General features: G+C 46.2%; 1 protein-coding gene across 1 annotated transcript; it reads left to right on the top strand.

The window, feature by feature from the left end:
* Positions 1-6,966: 6,966 nt before the first annotated feature.
* On the top strand, positions 6,967-13,690 carry LOC142920538 (catenin delta-2-like). Its single transcript, XM_076062822.1, has 4 exons — positions 6,967-7,113; positions 8,177-8,330; positions 8,780-8,987; positions 12,020-13,690. The coding sequence occupies exons 1-4, from the start codon at positions 6,967-6,969 to the stop codon at positions 12,261-12,263; spliced, it is 753 nt and encodes a 250-aa protein (XP_075918937.1). The 3' UTR covers positions 12,264-13,690.
* Positions 13,691-14,173: the final 483 nt, after the last annotated feature.

Here is a 14,173-nt window from a genome sequence, read left to right as displayed (position 1 = left end):
CTTTAACAGGTAGCAAAGCGTTTATTTGCAAGGAAGTTTAACAAATCGCACGAATATGAACAAATACAAAAACACGTCGTAGCGTGACTGATCAAACATCATGAAAACATCTGAGCCATATACACCACACTCCCGGTCAAAAGTGCGCCATCTAATGGGGGAAACGGGGGCATTAAAGGGGAAAGGGAACATTTAATTTAATAATAACAATATTTGGACGGCGGGCCGGATTCAAAAGCCCAACGGGCCGTATACAGCCCGGTGGCCGTACTTTGCCCACGTCTGGTGTAGTGTATAGTGTAGTGTATAGTAGTGTAGTATATAGTAGTGTAGTGTATAGTAGTGTAGTGTATAGTAGTGTATAGTAGTGTAGTGTATAGTAGTGTAGTGTATAGTAGTGTAGGGTATAGTAGTGTAGTGTATAGTAGTGTAGTGTATAGTGTAGTGTATAGTAGTGTAGTGTATAGTAGTGTATAGTGTACGGTAGTGTACTGTATAGTGGTGTAGTGTATGGTAGTGTAGTGGTATGGTAGTGTAGTGTATAGTAGTGTAGTGTATAGTAGTGTAGTGTATAGTGGTGTAGTGTATAGTGGTGTAGTGTATGGTAGTGTAGTGTATAGTAGTGTAGTGTATAGTAGTGTGGTGTATAGTGGTGTAGTGTATGGTAGTGTAGTGTATAGTAGTGTAGTGTATAGTAGTGTAGTGTATAGTTGTGTAGTGTATAGTAGTGTAGTGTATAGTAGTGTAGTGTATAGTAGTGTAGTGTATAGTAGTGTAGTGTATAGTGTAGTGTATAGTATAGTGTAGTCTATGGTAGTGTAGTTTGTGATAGTGTAGTGTATAGTGTAGTGTAGTTTGTGATAGTGTAGTGTAGTATAGTGTAGTTTGTGATAGTGTAGTGTAGTTTGTTATAGTGTAGTGTAGTTTGTGATAGTGTATAGTATAGTGTATAGTAGTCTAGTGTATAGTGTAGTGTAGTTTGTGATAGTGTGTAGTATAGTGTATAGTAGTGTAGTGTATGGTGTAGTTTTTGATAGTGTGTAGTGTAGTGTATAGTGTATGGTATAGTTTGTGATAGTGTGTAGTGTAGTGTGGTTTGTGATAGTGTATAGTATAGTGTATAGTAGTGTGGTGTATAGTGTATGGTGTAGTTTGTGATGATGTGTAGTGTATAGTAGTGTATGGTAGTGTAGTTTGTGATAGTGTAGGGTATAGTAATGTAGTGTGTAGTAGTGTATAGTAGTGTAGTGTATAGTGTAGTGTATAGTATAGTGTAGTCTATGGTAGTGTAGTTTGTGATAGTGTAGTGTATAGTGTAGTGTAGTTTGTGATAGTGTAGTGTATATATGTGTAGTGTAGTTTGTAATAGTGTAGTGTAGTTTGTTATAGTGTTGTGTAGTTTGTGATAGTGTATAGTATAGTGCAGTGGTTCTTAACCTTGTTGGAGGTACCGAACCCCACCAGTTTCATATGCGCATTCACCGAACCCCTCTTTAGTGAAAAATAAAATGTGATTTTTTTCAAATTCAAGACATAGATATGTTTTTTACTGGTACACAAAATGAGCCGTGCATGAACATTACCTTGTTCAAAGAATAAAACCAACACAATGCATAAACTCACAACAAATTACATACCTGGAAATCAATGTGACTTCTGCTGTTGCCTTTGAGAGATCAGTTCAGATATGCGTGGCTTCACCTTGGCAAGTGCCACTCTCATGTCATTTTCACAGCAAAGTCTGTTCCTTTTCTTCGTTTTTATGTCCAGCATCCTCGAAAAGGATTGCTCACAAAGATATGTTGTAACAAATGGTATAAAAAAATCCAGTGCTTTCTTAGCAATAACTGGATACTTGTTCATTTGTCGACACCAAAACGTTGAGAGCGTTAAATTTTGATTTAAAGCTTTCGTGACTGCAGTAATTCATATTCTTAGTTTTTTCGGTAAAGTCACTTTACCGAAAAAACTAAGAATATGTTGAGAGCGTTGTTGTTCTGAAGAGTTGCTGTTGAACCTGGCTCTGCTGAATTTCAATGATTTCGTCGAGGAATTCATCATTGACATCTGCTGTTTCAACAGCAAACGTGAACGGCTGTCTCACCCATGCTGGATATGACTCTCTTGTAGGGAAATATCCGTCGAGAGACTTTGCAAGCTCATCTAAGTGCGTGGCAATTGTTTGCTTCAGTTCCGTGGATACAGAAATATCTCCGATTCCAGACACATCTTCGATCTTACTTGCACAGTCGTCCAGAAGCGGGAAGTTTGCGAAGTTATTGTTCTCTGTTCGTCGTTTCCATAACGGTAGCTTTTTTTGAAAAGCCTTCAGGTGTTCTTCCGCTTCCATGATATTGACTCCACCACCCTGCATCTGCTGATTGAGATGATTGAGAGCTGCGAATATATCAACCATGTACGCTAAAATGAGAATGAACTCAGGATTTTTGAAGCAATCTGCATGGCAGTGTTGGTGCTCTTGCAAAAACAGGGCTAATTCCACACGCATGGCAAAAACACGATTCAGCACCTGTCCCCGGGATAACCACCGAATATTAGAATGGAGCAGAAGTACCTCAAATTCAGAGCCCATTTCTTTACACAGCTTACTGAAGATGCGGTGCCTCAGAGCACTTTTTCGCACATAGTTCACACATTCCACCACAGTTTTTAATACTTCTGCCATTTTTGGAGGTAAGGTTTTTGTTGCCAACGCATGCCTGTGCAGAATACAATGCGTCACAATGATGTGTGGTGCATCGGCCTTTACTAGCGCACCAAAACCAGACTTTCTTCCCAGCATGACTGGAGCTCCGTCCGTACAAACTGCAGAAACCATATCCCATGAAAGATTGTTGTCTCTGAAGAAGTCATCCACAAGCTTCTTCACATCGGCTGCCTTCGTTGTTGTTGTAAGAGGCTTACAAAATAAAAACTCTTCTTTTATCATGTCGTCTTTCACATAGCGTACAAAAACAGCAAGCTGGCTTAGATCAGAAACGTCTGTGGTTTCGTCGAGTTGAAGGCTGAATTTTGCCGGGCTTGAAATCAGATCCGCGACTACTTGAGCCAAGATGTCTTTACTCATGTCTTCTATCCTGTCACTGACGGTGTCATTTGAAAGGGGAATTTGGGATAATTTACCTTCGGCCGCTGTTCCGAGTATCAGATTCGCCATCTTTAATGCAGCTGGTTTCACAAGTGTTTCACCAATGGTGTGTGGCTTGCCCTGCTTTGCGATCAGGTAAGCAACTTCGTACGATGCTGTCAGGATCGGTTTGTTAACAGGTACAAATCCAAGAGCAGGCAGAGTGGCCCTTTCATCGAATCTGGCTCTCTTCACCCTGAATTCAGCAAGTGTTGTGTTCTTGTATTCCCCGTCTCCATGCAGCTTCAAGAAGTGTTCCTTTAGTTTTGCCGGTGCAAGACTAGAGTTGCTCAACTTGGCGTTGCAAATCATGCAGATAGGACGCTCACTCCCATCACGTTCCGTGATACATGAGAATCCATGTTGTACATATTCGTCCGACCACTTTCTTCTTTTGCCCGACATAGTTAGTATGGATAAAATATTAAAGAAATCACACGACGTACGACAACAGTCACACGTTGACTACTGAGTACGCACTAAATTCCCCGCAGCGCTGATTGGCCAAGCAGTGTAGCATGATCATCTGCAGCCAGTGATGGCCAAGCGGGCCGTGTGCGTCATCACAAATTTACACAATAATTCAAGTGTGTCCGGATCTCCGTGGCGGGGGCTCTGCCGAACCCCTGAGATCGACTCACCGAACCCCTGGGGTTCGATCGAACCCAGGTTAAGAACCACTGGTCTAGTGTATAGTAGTATAGTGTAGTGCAGGGGTGGGCACATTTTTTGACTCGCGGGCCACAATGGTTTCTAAAATTTGACAGAGGGGCCGGGCCAGGAACAGATGGATGGAGTGTTTGTGTGAACTAATTATAAATGACGTGTTAAAAATCATTACGTGAAAGGATTTGGCCTTTAACAGGTAGCAAAGCATTTATTTGCAAGGCAGTTTAACAAATCGCACGAATATGAACAATACAAAAACACGTCGTAGCGTGACTGATCAAACATCATGAAAACATCTGAGCCATATACACCACACTCCCGGTCAAAGTGCGCCATCTAATGGGGAAATGGGGGCATTAAAGGGGAAAGGGAAAATTTAATTTAATAATAATATTTGGACAAGTTCGGCGGGCCGGATTCAAAAGCCCAACGAGCCGTATACGGCCCGGGCGCCGTACTTTGCCCATGTCTGGTGTAGTGTATAGTGTAGTGTATAGTGGTGTAGTGTATAGTAGTGTATAGTGTAGTGTATAGTAGTGTAGTGTATAGTAGTGTAGTTTATAGTAGTGTAGTGTATAGTAGTGTAGTGTATAGTGTAGTGTATAGTGTAGTGTATAGTAGTGTAGTGTATAGTAGTGTAGTGTATAGTAGTGTATAGTGGTGTAGTGTATAGTAGTGTAGTGTATAGTAGTGTAGTGTATAGTAGTGTAGTGTATAGTAGTGTATGGTAGTGTAGGGTATAGTAATGTAGTGTGTAGTAGTGTATAGTAGTGTAGTGTATAGTAGTGTAGTGTATAGTAGTGTAGTGTATGGTAGTGTAGGGTATAGTAATGTAGTGTGTATTAGTGTATAGTAGTGTAGTGTATAGTGTAGTGTATAGTAGTATAGTGTAATCTATGGTAGTGTAGTTTGTGATAGTGTAGTGTATAGTGTAGTGTAGTTTGTGATAGTGTAGTGTAGTTTGTGATAGTGTAGTGTAGTTTGTTATAGTGTAGTGTAGTTTGTGATAGTGTGTAGTGTAGTGTAGTTTGTGATTGTGTATAGTATAGTGTATAGTATTGTAGTGTATAGTGTATGGTTTAGTTTGTGATAGTGTGTAGTGTAGTTTGTGATAGTGTATAGTATAGTGTATAGTAGTGTAGTGTAGTTTGTGATAGTGTGTAGTGTAGTTTGTGATAGTGTATAGTATAGTGTATAGTAGTGTAGTGTATAGTGTATGGTGTAGTTTTTGATAGTGTGTAGTGTAGTTTGTGATAGTGTATAGTATAGTGTATAGTAGTATAGTGTATAGTGTTTGGTGTAGTTTGTGATAGTGTGTAGTGTAGTTTGTGATAGTGTATAGTATAGTGTATAGTAGTGTAGTGTATAGTGTATGGTGTAGTTTTTGATAGTGTGTAGTGTAGCTTGTGATAGTGTATAGTATTGTAGTGTATGGTGTAGTTTGTGATAGTGTGTAGTGTAGTGTAGTTTGTGATAGTGTATAGTATAGTGTATAGTAGTATAGTGTATGGTGTAGTTTGTGATAGTGTGTAGTGTAGTGTATAGTAGTGTAGTGTATAGTGTTTGGTGTAGTTTGTGATAGTGTGTAGTGTAGTTTGTGATAGTGTATAGTATAGTGTATAGTAGTGTAGTGTAGTTTGTGATAGTGTGTAGTGTAGTTTGTGATAGTGTATAGTATAGTGTATAGTAGTGTATAGTGTATGGTGTAGTTTTTGATAGTGTGTAGTGTAGTTTGTGATAGTGTATAGTATAGTGTATAGTAGTATAGTGTTTGGTGTAGTTTGTGATAGTGTGTAGTGTAGAGTAGTGTAGTGTATGGTGTAGTTTGTGATAGTCTGTAGTGTAGTGTATGGTGTAGTTTGTGATAGTGTCTAGTGTAGCTTGTGATAGTGTATAGTATTGTAGTGTATGGTGTAGTTTGTGATAGTGTGTAGTGTAGTGTAGTTTGTGATAGTGTATAGTATAGTGTATAGTAGTATAGTGTATGGTGTAGTTTGTGATAGTGTGTAGTGTAGTGTATAGTAGTGTAGTGTATAGTGTTTGGTGTAGTTTGTGATAGTGTGTAGTGTAGTGTAGTTTGTGATAGTGTATAGTATAGTGTATAGTAGTGTAGCGTATAGTGTATGGTGTAGTTTGTGATAGTGTGTAGTGTAGTTTGTGATAGTGTATAGTATAGTGTATAGTAGTGTATAGTGTATGGTGTAGTTTGTGATAGTGTGTAGTGTAGTTTATGATAGTGTATAGTATAGTGTATAGTAGTGTAGTGTATAGTGTATGGTGTAGTTTGTGATAGTGTGTAGTGTAGTGTAGTTTGTTATAGTGTATAGTATAGTGTATAGTAGTGTATAGTGTATGGTGTGGTTTGTGATAGTGTATAGTGTAGTGTAGTTTGTGATAGTGTGTAGTATAGTGTATAGTAGTGTAGTGTATGGTGTAGTTTGTGACAGTGTGTAGTGTAGTGTACAGTAGTGTAGTGTATAGTGTGTGGTGTAGTTTGTGATAGTGTGTAGTGTATGGTGTAGTTTGTGATAGTGTATAGTATAGTGTATGGTGATGTTTGTGATAGTGTATAGTATAGTAGTATAGTGTATGGTGTAGTTTGTGATAGTGTATAGTATAGTGTATGGTGTAGTTTGTGATAGTGTATAGTATAGTAGTATAGTGTGTAGTGTAGTGTAGTTTGTGATAGTGTATAGTATAGTGTATGGTAGTGTATAGTGTATGGTGTAGTTTGTGATAGTGTGTAGTGTAGTGTATAGTAGTATAGTGTATAGTGTAGTTTGTGATAGTGTATAGTATAGTATATAGTAGTATAGTGTATGGTGTAGTTTGTGATAGTGTGTAGTGTATGGTGTAGTTTGTGATAGTGTATAGTATAGTGTATAGTAGTATAGTGTATGGTGTAGTTTGTGATAGTGTGTAGTGTATGGTGTAGTTTGTGATAGTGTATAGTATAGTGTATAGTAGTGTGTAGTGTATGGTGTAGTTTGTGATAGTGTGTAGTGTATGGTGTAGTTTGTGATAGTGTATAGTATAGTGTATAGTAGTATAGTGTATGGTGTAGTTTGTGATAGTGTGTAGTGTATGGTGTAGTTTGTGATAGTGTATAGTATAGTGTATAGTAGTATAGTGTAGTTTGTGATAGTTTGATGTACGGGCGTTGTGCAGGCAGTGAGCTGCTGTACCAACCCGACACGGTCAGCTGCTACGTGTCTCTGCTGCAGCAGTCACACAACACGGTCATCCTGCAAGCAGCAACCAGCACCATCTACAGCCTGGCCAGCGGAGACACCGAGGTGGGTGGGGGGGGGGTGACGTCACTGCACCACAAAACAAATGGCCGCTACTCAGCGACGGTGACGTCACTGCACCACAAAACAAATGGCCGCCACTCAGCGACGGTGACGTCACTGCACCACAAAACAAATGGCCGCCACTCAGCGACGGTGACGTCACCGCGGTGCTCCTGCTCCCGGCCGCGTGTGCGTTGTGGGCCACGAGAAGCAAGATGACCGACGTTCCCTAGCAACGCTCCTTAGCAACGCTCCCTAGCAACGCTCCCTTGCAACGTTCCCTAGCAACGCTCCTTAGCAACGCTCCCTAGCAACGTTCCCTAGCAAGGTTCCCTAGCAACGCTCCCTAGCAACGTTCCTTAGCAACGCTCCTTTGCAACGCTCCCTAGCAACGTTCCCTAGCAACGCTCCCTTGCAACGCTCTCTAGCAACGCTCGCTAGCAACGTTCCCTAGCAACGCTCCTTAGCAACACTCCCTAGCAACGCTCTCTAGCAATGCTCGCTAGCAACGTTCCCTAGCAACGCTCCCTAGCAACGCTCCCTAGCAACGCTCTTTAGCAACGCTCCCTAGCAACGCTCCCTAGCACCGCTCTTTAGCAACGCTCGCTAGCAATGCTCACTAGCAACGCTCCCTAGCAACGCTCTTTAGCAACGCTCCCTAGCAACGCTCCCTAGCACCGCTCTTTAGCAACGCTCCCTAGCAACGTTCCCTAGCAACGCTCCCTAGCAACGCTCCCTAGCACCGCTCTTTAGCAACGCTCCCTAGCAACGCTCGCTAGCAATTCTCGCTGGCAACGCTCCCGAGCAACGCTCCCTAGCAACGCTCGCTACCAACGCTCCCTAGCAAAACTCCCTAGCAACGTTCGCTACCAACGCTATCTAGCAACGCTCTCTAGCAATGCTATCTGGCAATGCTCCCTAGCAACGCTCCCTGGCAACGCTCCCTAGCAACGCTATCTAGCAACGCTCTCTAGCAACGCTCCCTAGCAACGCTCGCTACCAATGCTCACTGTTAGATGTGCCGTCTGCTTGGTGGTGTCGCGTTGCCGTGCGTCGTCGCGAGCAGTGGTCGGCGTTGGCCCGCACGGTCGTCGCCCACAACGGGGGGCTGCTCTGCCTCGTGGAGCAGCTGCGGAGCGATCACCAGCTGCTGGCATTCACCTCGGTGCACGCTCTGCGAGTCCTCGCTCGGAATGACCCCAACAACCAGCGCCTCATCGGTGGGATGCGGGTGGGGGGGTGGGGGTGGGGAGGTAGTGATGGGGGGATGGAGGTGGTGATGGAGTTGATGATTGAGGTGGTGATGGGGGGATGGAGGTGGTGATGGAGGTGGTCATGGGGGGATGGAGGTGGAGATGGAGTTGTTGATTGAGGTGGTGATGGGAGTGGTGATTGAGGTGGTGATGGGAGTGATGATTGAGGTGGTGATGGGAGTGGTGATTGAGGTGGTGATGGGAGTGATGATTCAGGTGGTGATGGGAGTGGTGATTGAGGTGGTGATGGAGTTGATGATTGAGGTGGTTATGGGAGTGATGATTGAGGTGGTGATGGGAGTGGTGATGGAGGTGGTGATGGGAGTGATGATTGAGGTGGTGATGGGAGTGATGATTGAGGTGGTGATGGGAGTGGTGATGGAGGCCGCTTACCACCATCTCTCCGCACTCCCCAGGGCTGTACAACGGCGTGAGGATCCTCACCCTGATGCTGCCTGACGTTGGTGAGGGTGGTGAGGGTGGCGACGCCTCCCGGCTGGGTGAAAACGGGGTGTCGGCGGTGCTCTGGGCGCTCACTGCGCTGGTGTCCGGCAGCGCCGCCAACGCTCAGCGCCTGCAGGGCAGCGGTGGCATTGGGCGCGTCGTGGCCATCCGCACCAGCCGGTGAGCAGGGGGGGGGGTACACACTCACCACCACCACTCACCACTCTCACCGCACACACTCACCACCACCACTCACCAGGCGTGGTGCTGACTACCCACCTCGTGGTATGCCACAGCGCCGGCCTCCATGGGCGCTGCTGCTCGCTACTAACAGCACTTGCCCCTACAATCTGCTGAGGCTACACGGTTGGGGACCTTTGTCTTTGTGTGTATGTGTGTGTGTGTGTCTGTGTGTGTGTGTCTGTGTGTATCTGTGTGTGTGTATCTGTGTGTGTATCTGTATCTGTGTATCTGTGTGTGTGTGTGTCTGTGTATCTGTGTGTGTGTGTCTGTGTGTATCTGTGTGCGTGTGTCTGTGTGTGTGTCTGTGTGTGTATCTGTGTATCTGTGTGTGTGTGTCTGTGTATCTGTATGTGTGTCTGTGTGTATCTGTGTGTGTGTGTCTGTGTGTGTGTCTGTGTGTATCTGTGTGTCTGTGTGTGTGTGTCTGTGTGTATCTGTGTGTGTGTATCTGTGTGTGTGTGTCTGTGTGTATCTGTGTCTGTGTGTGTGTGTCTGTGTGTATCTGTGTGTGTATCTGTGTGTATTTGTGTGTATCTGTGTATCTGTGTGTGTCTGTTTATCTGTATGTGTGTCTGTGTGTACCTGTGTGTGTGTCTGTGTGTGTATATCTGTGTCTGTGTGTGGGGAGCGGTAGTGTAGCGGTTAGCGCACTGCGTTGCGAACCTACATCTCTGCTTTATTGACCTGGTCAAGGCCTATGATACCATCAGTAGGCCTGGGCTCTGGGTCGTTCTTCGTGCTTTTGGAGTACCTGACCCTCTGCTCACAATCATTAAGGACCTTCATGATGGTGAGCGGGCCCGGGTAAAACTACGTGGCCAGGAGTCAGAGCCATTCCCTGTACACCTTGGGGTGCGACAGGGATGTCCTCTGGCTCCCACATTATTTAACATCTATTTTGACCACGTAGTTCGTGAAGCCTTCAATAGCTGTACCGGGGGAATCTCCATATGGTACAGATATAATGGGAGGCTAATCGATGCCCGGGTGCGGTCAAGGGATGGCTCCCTATTGCTCAACCACGTTATGTATGCTGATGATTTGGTAATAGCTGCTCAGTCAGAGGAGGAGTTGGAGACGCTGCTGTTGAGACTGGAGCGTGCCACTAAGAGGTGGGGCCTTACCATCAGCCCCACCAAAACTAAGCACCTGCCTGGGTATTTTGTACCATCGGACACTCCACCCCCACAACTCCCAATCGGTGATGGGGCAGTTGTGGAGAGAGTGGAGAGTTTCCCATACCTGGGCAGTGTGCTTATGACTGGCTCCAGTTTAACAGCAGAGGTCTCACTCCGAATCAGTCGAGCGGCAATATCTTTTCATCGGTTGCGTAACGCTGTGTGGAAGCTACCTGGTCTGTCGCTCCGCACTAAGCTTCAGGTCTTCTCGGCCACGGTCATTCCCTCCCTTCTCTACGCTTGCGAAACGTGGACCCCCCTAATGGAACATCTTCGCCAGTTAGAAACATTTAGGCTGGCCTGCCTACGATCCATCCCCGGGTTTAACCAGACTGGATTGTGTGAGGAGCTCACAAATCCTTGAAAGATCTGGGCAGGGTCCCATCGGTGAGCTCCTCCGGCAGGCAAGGCTGCGATGGCTGGGTCATGTAGCCCGCATGCCCAGCCACTGCATGCCGAAACAGCTTTTGTTCGGCCGGATTGAGGGGGCTAAGCGGGCGCGGCACGGGCTAGAAAAGAGATGGAGTGATGTGGTACAGGAGGACGTGGAGCTGAGTGGACTTGCCGATGACTGGTACCAGCGGTGTCAAGATCGGCCTCTGTGGAGGAGGCTCGTGAAGGATGCTACTGGGCAGTTGGAGGCAGTCGCCCTCCAACAACAACGGAGGACGGAGGAGCGACGCTCAGAACAACGAGCGGAGCGCCAGGTGGCTAAAGCACAGCAGGTTGGCACAGTAGGGGGCACAGGTGGTGCATCAGCCAGTCATCTCAGTCAGTCGACCCGTGGCACCTGGGTCTGCCCCGTGACCTCCTGCCAGCGGGCGTTCGACACTTCACGTGGCCTCAGGGTGCACATAGCCTGGCACAAGCGTTGTGGTGACGTCACCACCACTTAGTGGCGAATGGCGGTTGTTGTTGTTGTCTGTGTGTGTGTCTGTGTGTGTGTGTCTGTGTGTGTCTGTGTCTGTGTGTGTGTGTCTGTGTGTGTCTGTGTATCTCTGTGTGTGTCTGTGTGTGTCTGTGTGTATCTGTGTGTGTCTGTGTGTATCTGTGTGTGTCTGTGTGTATCTGTGTGTGTCAGTGTGTGTCTGTGTGTATCTGTGTGTGTCTGTGTGTATCTGTGTGTGTCTGTGTGTGTCTGTGTGTATCTGTGTATCTGTGTGTCTGTGTGTGTCTGTCTGTCTGTGTGTGTCTGTGTGTTTCTGTGTGTCTGTGTGTATCTGTGTGTCCGTGTGTGTCTGTGTGTCTGTGTGTGTCTGTGTGTCTGTGTGTGTCTGTGTGTATCTGTGTGTATATATCTGTGTGTCTGTGTGTATCTGTGTGTGTATCTGTATGTGTGTCTGTGTATGCGTGTGTGTCTGTGTGTCTGTATGTGTGTGTCTGTGTGTATCTGTATGTGTGTCTGTGTGTATGTGTGTGTGTATGTGTGTGTGTCTGTGTGTGTGTCTGGGGAGCGGTAGTGTAGTGGTTAGCGCTACGCTGCGCTACGAACCCGGCGACTCGATTCCCGCTCACGGCCAACACCGGTGACGATTATTTGAACCGGTCCCGGTCCTGGGCCTCTCCTAGGTCGACTCAGCTTCAAATGAGTACCTGGTGCTGTGTGTAAACATCGCCACTGGGGAGACAAAGGCGGCCGGGCGTGGTGCTGGCCACCCACCCCCTCGTGTACTGTGCCGGCCTTCATAGGTGCTCGCTAACAGCACTCGCCCCTACAGTCTGTTAAGGCTACACGGGGGATCTTTGTCTTTACCTTTGTGCATCTGTGTGTGTGTGTGTGTGCTGCATCAGGACGGCATGGAGCCAGGATGTATTTGCAGCGAGGGCTTTGCTCACCGCTCTCTGGGCTCACCGCAAGCTCCACGCCAGCTACAAGAATGACGGCTGGGACAGGGAGCACTTCCTGTCACAAAGATTCCTCGAGCAACAGCGGCGTCAGCGTCAGCGGCAGCTGTGGCAGCAGTGGCAGCTGTGGCAGCAGTGGCAGCTGTGGCAGCAGTGGCAGCAGTGGCGTCTGTCGCAGCGGCCGCAGTAGCAGTAGGAGCAGTCGTGGCTGTGGCGTTGTTGTTGATTTTGTTGTTGATGTTTATGATGTTGTTGTTGATGATGTTGATTTTGATGATGTTGATGATGTTGATTTTGTTGTTAAAGATGTTGATGTCGTTCGACTGGTGGGCTATGGGAACGAGGTAACGACGGTAGAATCTGCCGGTGGAGCGAGCCTCTGGAACAAGCGAGACCGTTCAGGAATTGGGGAGATGCGTGGGAGAATCGGGGCTGTTGCAGTGGAGGTCTCCGCCTGTTTGAGTGAACGCGTCTCTACAGTAAAGAAACCATCTCAAGATAAGTGTGACAAGTCTTCATCGCACATGCAATGAATGCACTTGGCACACGCCACACACTCAGAATGCAATTTGACTCGACGCAATCCATTCCTAGAATGAAATTGTTCCGCCGTCCACCTGGTCACCAAATAGTCCAGTGGGTTTATGAACAAACACATTCTCTTGCGGAGGGAGCTGGTAGGAACGTTGGGTTGCTCGGTCAATGGCTAGGGTCAACGGCGGCACCACGTGGTGTATTCCGCAAATATGCCCGACTGTGAGGGCGGGCACTAGCTGGCGTGAGTAGGTTACACGTTGAGTTTTATAAGGGCACCACGGGGTGACCAGCCCCTCCCCACCCAGCCCCACCCCTCCCACCCAGCCCCACCCCTCCCACCCCTCACCCAGCCCCTCCCCACCCTCCCCTCCCCACCCAGCCCCTCCCCACCCTTCCCACCCAGCCCCTCCCCACCCTCCACCTCTCCACCCAGCCCCACCCCTCCCATTTTTGGATGCACGACGGACGGACGGACACAATAATCCCCTGTGGGCTGGTGGTGTAACCAGGAGGTTCCTACCAGTATCATTGAGCTTCAAATCGAATTGATGCGTAGATTCGAATCGCAACCCTTGCAGTCACTAATCTACATAGTCAACACAGTTTGATTGGTTTTTTTTATATGCCAATTAGGACATAGTTTCATGATGTTTAAGTCTCAGTGCGAGTGATATACGCTCGTCATTGCCTTGCTGCTGCTGCTTGAACGAGCGGTGGGGAGCGGTAGTTGTAGTAGCGGTCAGCACTGTGCCGCGCTACGAACCCCCGGACACCCGAGTTCGATTCCTTCCCACGGCCAACACCCAGTGACCAATTAAAAAAACCGTCTGCAATTCTGTTTAACTTCCAGTAGTAGTAGGCTTCTTTAATAACGAGGAATAACGTGAACAATAAACATCTACATTAACATTCAGAAGTTGTAGGCTTCCGTGACCAATATTGACCATAATAGACGTTGTTTTTGGGTTAGATCGTGTCGTATTATTGCTCTTTGGTGTTGGCCCCACTTTTGTATGCTCTCGTGGTGTGTGACGTTACGGTGTTGTAATTAAATAAACATTGACGACAATGTAAAATAAAGCAGTTTGTTTCGTGTTGTTTCTTTGCTGGTGGGTTGGGGAATTGAGAACATTCCACACATGGAGTTATTTCCTTGACGGTGGCTTTCATAAATAGGTGGGATAGCAAGATGAGTAATTTTATTATCACTTTCATGTGATCACACGACCAGGTTTCACATGTCTGCATGAAGTCTAGGGCAGTAAGACTGTTTTTAGAGTGCTCGACATACAATTTTAAGGTTGGTACCGTATTTTCCCGCATATAGCCCGCAAACGCATATACCCCGCAAAAATAGCATTTTGTGTAAAACAAATTTCAGATATTCTACCGACACTTCTTTCAAATGTTTCTTGCCGTTGGTTTTTCACACCTGATGATAACCGTTTGTGTTATGGCCGAAACGTCGTGAGAATTTTTATTGTTTTATATATATTTTATTATTTTGTTGTTTCCCTTTAACGTGACTTTACCGAAAGAGCTAAGAATATGAATTACTGCAGT

Source organism: Petromyzon marinus, unplaced genomic scaffold, assembly GCF_048934315.1.
Source record: "Petromyzon marinus isolate PM22_M1 ecotype Great Lakes invasive population unplaced genomic scaffold, UKy_Petmar_22M1.pri1.0 PM_G_Scaffold_72, whole genome shotgun sequence".
NCBI lineage: Eukaryota > Metazoa > Chordata > Hyperoartia > Petromyzontiformes > Petromyzontidae > Petromyzon > Petromyzon marinus.
Note: the sequence above shows the minus strand (reverse complement) of the source record. Positions and strands in the feature narration are given on the sequence as shown.

Coding starts and splice junctions, on each gene's coding strand:
- LOC142920538 (XM_076062822.1), top strand. CDS start 6,967: ATGTACGGGCGTTGTGCAGGCAGTGAGCTGCTGTACCAACCCGACACG. Junction 7,114..8,176: donor TGGCCAGCGGAGACACCGAG/GTGGGTGGGGGG, acceptor CGTCGCGAGCAG/TGGTCGGCGTTGGCCCGCAC. Junction 8,331..8,779: donor CAACAACCAGCGCCTCATCG/GTGGGATGCGGG, acceptor CGCACTCCCCAG/GGCTGTACAACGGCGTGAGG.